The 14,320-nt window shown below is 40.3% G+C and overlaps 1 protein-coding gene across 4 annotated transcripts in view; it reads left to right on the forward strand.

Moving 5' to 3' along the window:
* Positions 1-14,320, forward strand: part of SYT10 (synaptotagmin 10) — a 52,955-nt gene that overhangs the window by 12,785 nt on the left and 25,850 nt on the right. For all 4 annotated transcript variants that reach the window (XM_065566091.1, XM_065566108.1, XM_065566100.1 and 1 more), the window contains exon 3: positions 6,945-7,509. In XM_065566091.1, coding sequence (XP_065422163.1) covers positions 6,945-7,509 — 565 coding nt within the window. The remainder of the gene's footprint in view (positions 1-6,944; positions 7,510-14,320) is intronic.

The raw sequence follows: 14,320 nt of genomic DNA on the forward strand, positions 1-14,320 counted from the left end.
ACATGAAACATTTTTAAAATGCTGGAGAGACATCCATGAAATCATAACTGTCATTCTGGCCAGAGAGCGACCAAAATTGGTACTATTTAACATGACGAGAATATTACATAGAATAGTTTGATATTAAGTGGAAGGTTCTTGTCCATACCATCACTTTTCATGCCTCAAAATCTCCATCAGGTAGTGTAAACCTCCAAGAAACATCAGTCAATGAATAGAAGAAACATCTAGCTACACAACAAACCCAAGTACTATGTGTGGTATCATATAGGAAAAGAAACAGCTCCTAGGATCCTGATCCAAAGCCCATTCAAGTCCATGGAAGTATTCCTGTAGATTTCTAATGGGCGTTGGATCAGACCCTAAAACCATAAAAAGTCTTGGAGCTGGGGACAATCTTAAGGAGTATAAGCAGTGATTTCTCCTCTTCTCACTGGTATCAGCTGGTAGTGTTTCCAGGGAGTCTTTCTCTCTGCTCATTCCAGATTATCAAGGGGAAAAATTCACTCAGATTGGCCTTTCAGCTCTCCTGGCTTTGGAGCTGCCATTTGACAGTAGGATCTTTGGAGACATAGCCCTTTTAGGGTTCCCCTCAAAGCCGAGTGTCTATCATACAAAATACTTTCTTGTGTATTTTTAGAATCAGATCCCCCATAAAAGTTTCACAGTAGCGTTCCACATGGTCCTTTCTGTATTTACAAATACCTTTTCCCCATACCTATACTTGTTTCATATAGCTGTTTGCCTACTGCTCCTTGAACCTCTCACGCTCAGTAGTGTAATTATCATGATTCAAAACTTTATATATCAGGAGAGCAGACACAAAGGTCAATTCTCTGGATTGCTCAGTCTCTTTTGTGTCACTCTGAGAATCTGGCTACAGCTTCCTTCTTAGGATACCTGTAGTGGTAGGAGAGTCCCTAGCAGGTATAGAAGTGGTGCAGCTGGCTTCTACACCACTCTCAGCAGAAGCACTATTCAGCAAAGGCATGTCACAACAGAAAATAACCAGAATGCATTGCACTCAGACCATCTGCCAGCTGAGCATAGCCAATCAGTAAAGTTTGCCAGGTGGCTAAAGTTAGAGTAGCTCCTAGGCTTCTCTAACCTGTACTGGAGCAGAGAATTAGGGAGTGTAACCAACCCTTAATATCCCCCATTACCTATGCTGAACTTAGATTTAGAGCAGAAGATCTGGACAGGAGTCTGTCATGCAAATGAGATACATTTTTGGTCTTCTTGCATTAGTTAATTGTTAATAAAACAAATTGCATGATATTAACTGATTATAACTATAATTGTATAATAAATTATCCAAACCTAACAATGTGTCTGGTCACAATTTATGGATAGTATTTTTAACACAGAGACATGTTCAGGAAAACAATGTTTCTCAGCTTAACTGGAACATTTTATATCATTGTCATAGTTTGTAATAATATGAAGAAGGTTGGCTTATTAAAAAAAGTCATTCTTCAGTGTCTTGGTCCCAATTAAGCAGTAAACTATAACAGGGTGAACATTTCTGCACCACTGTTGCACCTCTTGGGTACATTTTGGCTTTGTACCTTCATCCACTTGAGAACTACGCTCACTAGAGGCCCAGGAACACATATGTTATGTAAATGATTACTGATCATTTACATTTTCAGAAAGGAAACAATAACTTTTTAAAAATAATTTTGAGCTATTTATTGTAACATAGCCATCCATTCTGGATTTCTTAGTGGGGCGTAAGTTACAAAGTTACCCTTACCTACATTTGTTTTCTAACAAATTTAATCTAACTTCATCTTTTAAAAAAGTTCTTGAATTGTTTGGTCTCTTTCTTCCCCAGGATACCAGAAGTCCTTTCAAAAGCAGTTTGTGGCCCTCTGGCCATTTGCAACTTTAGTTTAACTACTGAAAAATCTAAACTGGGTTTATTAAACAGCCCTTGATTTAATTCGCTATAACAGAAGGTGAGAATTGAAACTATCAAGAAGTACAATCCATAGCATCGCTAAAAGAGAAGTTGGTCTCATGGTAGAAAATATTAAGTTCCTCTTTCCTACTCTGTGACACTCCCAAATCAATTCCTTCAGCCCAGCTTCTTTCTTTCCTCTTCTTTCCTTCCTCCAGCTCATCCGCTGAGATTAACTAAATGGGAGTTAAATTTAAAGTAGCTTTTGCAGTAGAGATTATTTGCTTTTTAAGAAATTAATCAAACTAGAGAAAGGAAGGGGGTAGCTGAAATCTGCAGGAGGCAGCTACTGCCTAGTGGGGTGAATGCAAGACTATGAGGAGTCTCAGATTCCATTTTTAACTCTGCCACTAACTCACTGTGTGAGCTCGGGAAAGTCACTAAGGCCAAATCTGCAAAGGTAGCTTCTAACTTTGGATGCTTCCATTTTTGGGTGCCCAAGTTGACATGCGTACAAACAGATTTTCAGAGGTGTTGAGCTCAAAACTCCTACTATAGTCAACAGAGATAGCAAAAATAGAAGAGTTCCAAAGGCAGAAATGAAAATCTTTCGTGGCATGGAGAGACTTTGCTATAAGGAGATATTGAAAAGACTGGGATAGTTCAGTTTAGAGAGGAGAGGAATAAGAGGGGAGATAATAGAAGTACACAAAATAATTCATGGTAAATTGGGTGCATCTATTTACCCTTGCTTATAATACAAGACCAAGGGAATTTTCAACAAAACCGAAAGGCAAGAAATTAAAAGCTGATGGAATGGGAAAAAAATGCAGGGCAAAATTGACCTATGGAACTAATTACCACAGTAGGATTCAGACTAGGAGTCTAGGATTGAAAAAAGGACTAGGCATTTATTTAGATAATTAGAACATCATAGTTATATTATATGATTAAAAATAAGAGAGAGAAAATCTTATGCTTAATGGCTGGAGCAACCACTAACAGACTAACTTACTGCCTTACAATTTCATTGCAAGTCCCCATATCCTTGTATCATACAAAAGGAGAAATAAGAGTGTCCAAACTGTCTGCTCTATACGATTCATTATTTTATAATTAGTTTATAACGTGAATGTGCTTTCTCTGTGCAAGTTAATAATCCTATATTGGGTTAAGTAAACTCTAAGGCCAAAGGCCAAATTATTACTCTTTATTATTTGTACTACAGTAATGCCTAGAGGCCCCAACTGAAAATGCAGCCCCATTATACAAAGAGGCCCTGAAAAGCTTACAATCTAACTGGACAAGATAGATAAAGTTTGGGAGAAAAGAAGTATTATCAAAACACAACATAACCCCCATTTTACAGATGAGGAACTGAGTCACCATGATCTTAACGCAGGGGCAGGCAAACTTTTTGACCTGAGGGCTGCATCAGGTTTCCAAAATTGTATGGAGGGCCAGTTAGCAGAGGCTGTGCCTCCCCAAACAGCCAGGCGTGGCTCGGCCCTGCCCCCTATTGGACCCCTCCTGCTTCTTGCCCCCTGACGTCCCCCCTGGGACTCCTGCCCCATCCAACCCCCCTTTTCCCTGTCCCCTGACATCCCCCAGAACCCCTGCCCTTGACTGCCCCCCGCTGCCCCATCCAACCCCCCCTCTCTTTCCTGACTGCCTCCTGGGAATCCCTGCCCTCTGTCCACCCTGACTCTTATCCAGACCCCCGCCCCCTGACCACCACCCCGAACTCCCCTGCCCTGTATCCATCTCCCCCTGCTCCCTGTCCCCTTACCATGCTGCCTGAAGCACCGGTGGCTGGCGGCGCTACAGCCACACCACCCAGAGCACCAGGACAGGCAGCCGCAGCACCCGGCTGGAGCCAGCCACACCACCGCACATCACAGAGCACCGGGTCAGGCCACGGCTCTGCAGCTGCACTGTCTGGAAAGAGCTCGCAGCCCCACTGCCCAGAGCACTGCACCCATGGTAGAGCAAGCTGAGGCTTCAGGGGAGGGGGAACAGCAGGGGAGGGGCTGGGGCTAGCCTCCCGGGGCAGGATCTCAGGGGCGGGGCAGGAGGGCCATAGTTTGCCCACCTTTGTCTTAAAGCAAAGTACTTAAGCACATCCTTAGGTCCATACATACTCAGCAAAGTACTTAAGGATGTGCTTATGTTCCATTCTAGGGATTAATTTAAGCACGTTTAAAGTTAAGCATGTACTTATATGTTTGGCTAAACAGCCGACTAAGTGATTTGCCCAAGGTCACACAGGGAGTCTGTGAAAGAGCTAATAATTGAACTCATATATCCTGACTTCCAGTCCAGTGCCTTAATCATAGTATCATCCATCTGATCTTATTTCTTTGGGTGTGGTTCTTACTCAGTTAACAGAAAGCACTGTCATGTTACTCATTGTTATATAATTACTATTATTATCATTACTGGAGAATCTCTAGGGAGTAAACATTTATGACACAAAGTTTTTCTCATCTGATTTGAGGAAATCATGCTTGTTTGGGGGATGTGGAGGCCAGTCTTAAGAACTTTCAAATCTACTGATGAAAAATCTTATATAAGAGCTAGATATTATTATTTATGATGATGCTTTTAGGGGCAGTAGTGAATCAGAGTGCATGGACCTGCACTCTCTTGTCACTGAAAGCCCTGGTAGAGGTGTGAGTCTGTAACTATATGGCATCCCCACAATGTGATTGGCTGAGATCCTTGCACTTCAGTATAACAGTCATTAATCCCTTTGTTATTGCAGAAAAAAGGAACATAACTATGTTGCCATGACAACAGTGAAGCACCTTAATAATTAAAAGAGTAATTAGCTGTCTTGTTGAAAAGTTGTGACTCAGAACATTCACTAGGTACTGTGTAATTAGGGCATTGGCTTAGTAGAGTAAAAGTGCTACTGAGCCTTGGTTCCCACAGAGAGCAATCCTACAGCTGTACCGTTTTATCAAGTGACACTTACAAATAGTGACTAGTTTCATTGGAGGATATTACGGTGCGTGTGTATGTAAACGTTTTTAATTTTGAAAGGACTCTTGCAACTTAGAAATTACATTTGTTTGAAAAATGTTACCTACTATTTTTACAAATGATACCTCAGATTATTATCAATGCAAGAGATCAAAGAACCTTTTTTGTATGTTTCCAGTTTGCTTACTTTGTTCCTCTGACAGCAGTTCATTTCACAGTTCCCACTGCATAGTCAGATTCTCCTTTTTGTGTAGATTTTTTCATACAACATGGAGGAGAAAAACATTTTTTTTAAAAATCTGTGATTATAAATCCCTCCAAATCAGCAGGCAGAGTCGAGGACATTTGTGGCACCTGAACCTATATTTAACTTATTTTTTTTAATTTGATTAGAGTTCAGTTTGAGAGTTTCTCTCTGATGCAGAAATGTGTGCGATCAGAAGTGTGTTTTATTCGTCTAACTTTCAGGTTTGAAATACTTAGATGTCTTAGAACCAGTTCAAATCCAAATTATGGCTGTGTTGAGAGGACTGTTCCCTGCACTCAACACCCCTAAGGCATCCAGAATGGAAAATGTTCTTGTTTATTATTTAATGGCTGCAGATTGCCCCCTTGGTGCAGCGCTCAGAGGATCCACAGCAGTTTTGTTCATTGTGCAGCCTCTCCCATACAGCATAAATAAGAATATTTTCCATGAAATTACTCACAATCATTTTCAAATGGAGAATTTGTCTTCCTGGTTTAAAGCAATAAACATACAGCTGTGACTCCTCTTGCTGAACTGTGGGGGAACTGAGCAATAATGCACATTTACATCTGGCATTAATAAGTAATAGATTGTGCAAAAGAGAGGAAATTCTGACAATTAAATTGGTTTTTAATGGCAGCTAAGTATAAGTGTAGTCATAGGAGCCATCTGAGTTTGTTACAGCACAGCTTACAAGGGTGGTAATATGCCAGGGAAATTTTATAATGGCAGAAAAATTGAATGGACATCTAGGTTACACAAAGTCTTCACCAGATTAAATATAGCAAGTATATTATCCTACATTTTATACTACTGTAAAACACATACTAGGCCAGATCCTACTCTTTTTGAAGGCAATGGCAAAATTCCCACTGTTATTGTAGACCGCATAAGGCCTTAAGTATCATGAATGTACTATACTGCAATCCAAATTAGGAGGAATTAAAAATAATTTCTTCTGGTATCGTTAAGTGAATTCATCTTCTGACACACTGTAGGGTGAATAGGAAAGCAGGAAAAAGTGGAACATAAAAATGTCTAATAAACCTTTAAACTATAGAACAGCTAGAATTCAATGTTAAATGTTAAAACACAAATCGGAACCCAGCTATAACCTCAATCCTGAAAAGATTTAAGCATGTTTATAAATCTTTACAGGATTAAGGCCTCTACTGGTTAAACGCTATACTTTTACCTGCAGGCCTAGTTCCTTATGGTCTTTTCAGATCTCGCAAGTTGAGAAGTGTTGAGCCTGTTAAATACTTAGATGGAAAACCTCCAAGGCATGCCCAAGAGTTACAGGAAGTGTTGATGATGAGTGGCAGGCGGTACTTTTTCCTGTGTAACACACTGTACTAATACCCCAGCCTGGTGCTAGGGATCGGTGTTAGAGTTCCTATTTTATGAGATATAAAACTGAAGTCCTGACCAATTCTGCTTATTAAAAAAAAATCACATGGCACTTACCATAAAAATGAAGGTATTAATTTACCGTGATGTTTTAGCCTTACTGAAGTTTGGGGAGTCGTATAATTTCTACTGCAGTTTCAGGTACACATTTTTCAAAACAAGGTATGTGTTGTATTGCTAGGAAATTGGGTGTCCTTTGGGATAAGAAATTCCATTTTCATGTAAAATTATGTTTTATGGTGTTAATGGTAATTCTTAGTTCAAGACTGGATTTGCACAGCAATGTCTTTGTTTTTAAACCTAAGCTTTGATTTGTTTAGAATTTTTGTTCATATTTTTATTTGGGAAAACCCATACATTTTCATGGAGATAATCCAAGCTAATTTTTTGTGTGTGCAGGCATAATTCTTTCAGGAGGCACTTGCCAAGGCAGATGCAAGTGTCCAGTGTTGATTTTAACATGGGGACAGATCCGATTTTACAACGGGGTGAGACAACAACCAGCATTGGGCGAATAAAACCAGAACTCTATAAACAGAAGTCTGTTGATTCAGAAGACAAGCAAGAAGATGTGAAAATCTGTGGGAAACTTAACTTTGCTCTCCGGTATGATTATGAAAATGAACTCCTTGTTGTTACCATTGTCAAAGCCTTAGATCTACCTGCTAAAGACTTTACAGGAACCTCAGATCCGTACGTTAAGATTTACCTTCTCCCAGACAGGAAAAAGAAGTTTCAGACACGGGTTCACAGAAAGACTTTAAATCCTGTCTTTGATGAAACCTTTCAGTTTCCTGTAGCCTATGATCAGCTCAGCAACAGGAAATTGCATTTCAGTGTATATGATTTTGACAGATTTTCTAGACATGACATGATTGGGGAAGTTATTCTTGATAACTTTTTTGAAGTCTCTGATCTCTCCAGGGAAGCCACTGTGTGGAAAGACATCCACTGTGCCACCACAGTAAGTAATGTGTCCCAAAAGTGTTCAAATTGATGATATTTTCATTTCTCCTTTGTATTTTACGGAAAGCATAGACTATCTATCAACACAGATTGAAAAAAAGAGTTGCCAGTGTTTTCCTTTGAGCATGGAAAATAAGATGATTGGGAAGCCATGAAATGTAATTTAAAAAAAAAACTCTTCTGGGAACATAGAGTTACCCTCATGACACACTATACAAATGAAAATTAGATTGATTAATTAAATCAAACCCCTAAGTGTCACTGTTTAACGGGAACAGTTAATATTTTCCTGTTAGCAGAACATATGTACATTTCCACATTGCCCTTCAAAATGTTCATGTACTAATATGCCATGAAACCACCTTAGAGTTATTAACCATCTTTCACATATTGGAATCTAAATGAAAAAAGAGATGGAGGTTAAGATGATCCAGTGTCTAAAATGATTTCTAACAACTGTCCCATGCACAGGGTATCCTACATGAAATATCTACATATTCTTTGTTGCTAATGTCTACTATAGACACTCAATGTTGATGGAGAGCAGAAGGACATATGGGGGAGCATTTGGAAACAGAGAGAATTGGTTTACTTTTTCAAGTGAGAACTGTAGCCTATAAAATTCATCTGTGAACAGAAGCAAATAGGTGACTTACTGCAACTACTAACAAACACTACCTCTCAACCTTATCTTTACCAGTCAGAAGGCCAAACTCATCTTTTCCACTTGGAATCAGATAGATGGTTTCAGAAAACAAATCAGTTTTCTCTAAAATACTACACTGTTCATAAGGAAACTTCCTGTTATCTTGCTGTACTGGGGGTATCTACGTTGCTCTGAGCCATATGCCTTCCTTATCCATGCTTTTTCAGTAGGAGGTGGGCTGTTGCCAGCGCTGCACCCAAGATTTACTGGCTTTAGGAGACGAAATACAAGCAGGGCTGCTCCCTCACAGGTGGGAGCTCTACGCCATCCTCTCTGTTTTCCCCCTTTCTCCCAGAGGACTCACCCTCTTACCTTGTCTCTGTCCCCCATTTATTATTTTCCTCCTTCCCCCTTCACATTGATGGCCTTTGCTCCCTCCTTCCATTTTCTGTTTCCCTCCTTTTCTCTGCCCTCTATTTGTGCCCTTTTCTCACACACTCCCTTGTCTCTCTGCCCTTTTTTTTCACCTCCCTTCATCTTTTCACATCTCTCATCATTTGTGTCCCCTGTGCCCTTGTTTTGCCCCATTCCCAGTCTGCCTTCCATTTTGTGCCTTTTCCAGGATCTCAGAATAGCCAGGGGCTGTTCAGGGCTGCATTTCAGGCTCTCTTCATGCTGCCTGGCACCTCCTTGGCAGTCACCTGCTGTTGGCTCTCTTTTACAGCTGCTGCTGCTAATGGCATTGCCACCTCAGCCTCCTGTTGCTGTTGCACTTAGTGAGACCCTGTGTTGCTCTATAGAGCAGTGCATCAGCACTGACCCATCACTAGAGGTACCAATGAGCATCAGCATCTCATGCACAGGACTGGAACAACTGTCTCAGCTACCTCCACTGTCCTCTCTGGCTAGGGTGACCAGACAGCAAATGTGAAAAATCGGGACAGAGGGTGGGGGATAATAAGAGCCTATATAAGAAAAAGACCCCAAAATTGGGACTGTCCCTATAAAATCGGGACATCGGATCACCCTATCTCTGGCATCAGTCCTGGTTGCTACATTGTGTAGACTTTAAAGGTTCATAGGTAACATTAAAATATTTCTTGGCTGAATATGAAATTGGGGTTTTTTTCATCATTTTCTTAGTCCTCTTGAGCAGTCTGTTTCATGATGATGATAATGCTTTGCATTGTATAGCACCTTTCCTCCAAGGATCTTGAAGGGTTTTCTAAACATTCATTAATGAATTGTACAAGTTTAGGATGGTTTGTTCTGTTGGCTCCATCTTCTGTACAATAACCAGTGGAGTTAAAAATTAAATAAAATAAAAAAACACTCATATGCATTTTAATTATTTCCTCCTGAACAAAGTGATCAGCTTGACTGAAAGTCTAAGCAAGAGCTGGGATATGGTGGTGATCTCATGCAATATTCTTAGAGTGGATTGGCCGAATTACAGACCACAGGCTACCGCAGGCATGCCTCCTCTTTAATGTGGGCAGACAACTCCTCTTTTCTTTCACCCCTGACAAACCCCTCTCTCCACCCTCAGGGCAGGCATATCAGAAGTGGTGGCACTGGGTACTGTACTGTTAGATTCAAGTGGACGGTAGTGCTTTGAAGGTTCTAGCTTCTGGGTGCAGCTGAGTGGCGCAGATATGGATAGGATACAGGAACCTACTTTCTTTCTGATCATAGGTCCAGTACCAACGCCTTTGAAGAGTTAACAAACTGCCAAAATATTTCTTTGGCCTGGCAAGTACATGAAACAGCAGCTCTTAAACATGGAAAGAATGATTCAGAATGCTAGCCTTGGACCTGGGTTCAATTCCCTGCTCTTCTGCAAGCTTCTTGAATGATGTTGCGCTTAGTCTGTCTCTGTCTCAGTTCCTCATTCTGCAAAATTGAAATGATAGTACAGCCCAGGAGTGTTCTGAGGACAAATGCTTTAAAGATTGTGAGGCAATCAGATGCTATGGTAATGGGTGCCATTTGAGTACCTAAGGGTATATCTACCCTGCCATTAAACCCCTGTGGCTGGCCCGTGTCAGCTGACTTGGGCTATTTGGCTTTAAAACTGCCGTGTAGATGTTCAGGCTTTGCTGGAGCCCGAGTTCCGAGACCCTGCCGGGGGGTGGGAGAAGAGTCTCAGGGCCTGAGCTCCAGTCCAAGCCCAAACGTCTACACTGCAATTTAACAGCCCTGCAGCCCCAGCTCGAGTCTGTTGACACAAACCAGCCACTGGTGTTTAATTGCAGTATAGACATCTACCTACAGATAAGGCCCTGACCAATCCACAGGCCATGTTGGTCAATTTCACAGTCATAGGATTTTAAAAATGGTAAATTTCATGATTTCAGCTATATTTAAATCTGAAATTTCATGTTGTTGTAATTTTAGAGGTCCTGACCCAAAAAGGAGTTGTGCAGGGCATTGCAAGATTATTGTAGGGGGGTTGCGGGTACTGCTACCCCTACTTCTGCGCTGGTGCTGGTGGCAGTGCTGACTTCAGAGCTGGGCAGCTAGAGAACTGGGGCTGCTGGCAGCAGCATAGAAGTAAGGGTGGCCTGGTATGGTATTGCTACCCTTACTTCTGCGCTGCCTCAGTCAGTGGCCATCACTCTCTGGCTGCCCAACTCTGAAGGCAGCGCAGAAGTAAGGATGGTAATACCGCGACCCCCCTAAAATAATCTTGTGAGGGCCCCCACTCCCGCAGCTCCCTTTTGGGTCAGGACCCCCAATTTGAGAAACACTGGTCTCGCCCATGAAAACTGTATGGTAAAACCACACAAAAGACTACATTTCATGGTCCCTGATGCATTTTTCATGGCCATGAATTTGGTAAGGCCCTACCTATAGATGATAAAAAAGCATGAGTGCCAACTAGCTAATACATTTGTTTTAGTATATTAAAGATCTGAAAATTCAGTTAGTCATACAAAAGGTAAAGAAAAACCAGCTGGCTCCATCTTCTAGCTATAGGGTGACCAGAGAGCAAGTGTGAAAAATCAGGACAGGGGATGGGGGGGTAACAGGAGCCTATATAAGAAAAAGACCCCAAAATTGAGACTGACCCTATAAAATCGGGATATCTGGTCACCCTATCTAGCTAAGTCTAATAGGCCATTTCAGACTCATACTGCTGATGATTTCACAAGCAGATCAGACTAAGTAGAGAAAATATCATACTATAATATCTGAATAAGTCAAACATCTTCCTCTTGAATGTGGAAACAGCAAATATTCATGATGTCAGCAGCAAATGGGACTCAAATGGTCTTTTAGACTTTAATTGAAATGACAGCTGAGGTACAAATATTAACATCCCTTTACATTCCCAATGAACATTCAGGGCTTAAAACTTAAAATCCCAGTTTTCCATTGGCATAGGCCCTGATCTAGCAAAGTACTTAAGTATGTATTTAACTTTCACATGCTTTGACTTCAATGAGTGCTTTAAGTTCTTTGCTGAAATAAAGCCCAATGGCGTTGCTTTTTTATTATTATTAATTCTGGTGGGTTTTGAGAGATGTTATATTTAAATGTTCATTGGTCCTTTAGACCAGGCAAAAATGCAAACCTTTTACTTGATAAACCAAAATGATCTCATCATTCTAAACTTCTTGGACATCTTTTTGAGCAGACTAGAATGTCGTACCAAATGGTGCTTCTGGGAGAGACATGCTAATATGCATGTGGCTGAGAATTATTGCTGTTCTTGGCTGCTGACATTAGTACAACTCTCCTCAGCATTGAGAGACAAAACCACCTAATTATAGTGCTTAGTTTAATGTGGTAGTATCTTGTTTGGTATTAATGAACCACTATTTTACAATTTCAAATCATAAGTGTGCAGTTTAGGAAGTAACAGCTGTGTTCTGAGCTTCAGTCATTCAGCAAGGAGCTTATAACTGTAAGCACAACTTTATGAACAGTATTGTACTAGTGCAAATAGCCTGTTTTCTAAGTGGCTACCACTTAAAAACCACTACCAGTGAACACGTGAAAATTAAAGTAACTTGTAGTTATGTATAACCATATTGTGACTTCATAGACTTTTTGAATCTTTGAATTAACATTTTTTCAGTAGTTGACTGTATTATTTTTACTGGCAAAATAAAACCATACTATTATAAATCACTAACATATATAAGCTGGAATGTGCTACCATGAACTTGTGTTTTGGATTGTTTTGGAGTTTATTTTAGCTATTTTATATTCATGAAAATCAGGTTAGTGTTAACGATTTCCAATTCTGACATTGCAGAAACTGTAAGACTGAGGGGCCAATTCTGCACTGGGTTAAGCAATGCTTAAGTGGGTGAGATGAGGAATTTATGCTCTAAGAACCTATTCAAAAGTCTAGTGAAGTCAATGGTAAGATGCCAAAAGGTTTTGGATCAGGCCAGTAAAGTCCATAGGATTTGGGTCATGTCTTGAGAAGTAGGTGCTCAAATTGACTCAGCAGACATTGAGAGTAAACTTTACACCCTGAACAGGTTATTTTTACTTATGCACTTTTCTGCTTCCTTTAGTGCCATGAATGTGGAATGAGAAAAGCCGTGCTTGGGTAGGTGAATGTGCTTTAGTGGAAATGGATTTCACCACAAGCTGGCCTTCCTATATTAGTGATCAGCAGATAATTTTAAAAATTGAATGTCTGGAGCAGGAGTAAGGACCTTACTCAGCTCATACTACTCCACTGCTTGGGGAACAAGACACCCATAGACATATATCTCTGATACTTCTTCCCCCCTCACCTCACTCCCATCTTCCCCATGTTTTGGACAGGTTTGTTTGTTTTGTGGGGTTTATTACCTCTGGCCAATGGGTCCGGCCTGCTTCCCAGTACACAGGAAGCATACCTAGAGATTTACTGACACTGTAGGTAACTGGGAGCCAACTCTAGGTCTGGATCTGGGGACTGGTGCAACACTCACCAAATAAAGGGAGAGTGGCATCTCCTCAGACTTTCAAGCCTCCCAGAACCACCTCCCTCCCACAGACATTATTCAAATATTCATGTCCTGTTCTGCAAATAGAGTATGGCTAAGAATTCCCTTAGTCCCTTTTTCTACATTAAGACACCTGCATGGGGATAAGATTTCTGGTGGCAGAGGGCTCTTGGTTCTAGCAGACAATGGCATAATGGTATCCACTGCTGGAAACTGGAGCTAGACAAATTAAGACCAGAAATAAAGTGAACATTTTAATAGTGAGGGTAATTAACCATTGGAACAATATACATAGCAATATGAGAGATTCTCCATAACTCAAAGTCTTTAAATCAAGATTGGATGTCTTTCCAAGAGCTATGCTGTAGTTCAACCAGGAGTTTCTGGTCAAAAGCATGAAATCTATTAATCTTCGTTCTAAAATTAACTTTAATGTAGTTTTCCTGTCTCATTGTGTAGACCACTCACTGACTCTCCCATTCCCCCCAACTATTACGGACATATTCCTTTGAGAAAAAATAATGTGTGAGTTGGAATCTTCAGCCAGTCACAGAAATTTTATAACAGATGTCTAACTATCAATATGTTATGTACAGAATTTTTTTTGAACACTTGCATTAATTATATTACAGAAAATATTGAATTTATTATGTCATTTTCTCTTACCATACACAGTAGAAATTCGTTATATACAACAGACACACCTAGTTAATATTTACTACACATAGAAATGTAGTATTTTTATTAAATGAAATCTATAAGAAATTCAATGCATTTTGCAAGCATAAGTATATGTACACATAGTTGTCAATTTAGAGATGGAGAATTTCAAAGATTTTATGTAAAATTTCTTAGTATGCCCAATGATATCAAAATATATCATTTGATAGAAAGAGTAAAATGTGCTGAGGATATCCAGGATAATGATGCATTCTTGGCCTCCTTAGGAGGGGCTGCAGATATATGGAAGCTCTAGGAGCATCTTATGTTATAGATCCATGGAACCTGATTCTTATTCAAAGCTTTTAAGAGTATCCATATATGGTCACATTAGGCTCCCTTAGAGTGCCTAAGTGTATTGCCATCCCTTTTCCAAGGTTGGAGTCATAGACTTCACTCAATCTGTTGTAACAGGGTTCAAGAAAATGAAACCAGTATGCACACAAAACATGCTCATTGTATCCACTGATTTTAAAAAATGAAAGGCAGTC

This window comes from Chrysemys picta, chromosome 1 (assembly GCF_011386835.1).
Source record: "Chrysemys picta bellii isolate R12L10 chromosome 1, ASM1138683v2, whole genome shotgun sequence".
In the NCBI taxonomy this organism is placed as follows: domain Eukaryota; kingdom Metazoa; phylum Chordata; order Testudines; family Emydidae; genus Chrysemys; species Chrysemys picta.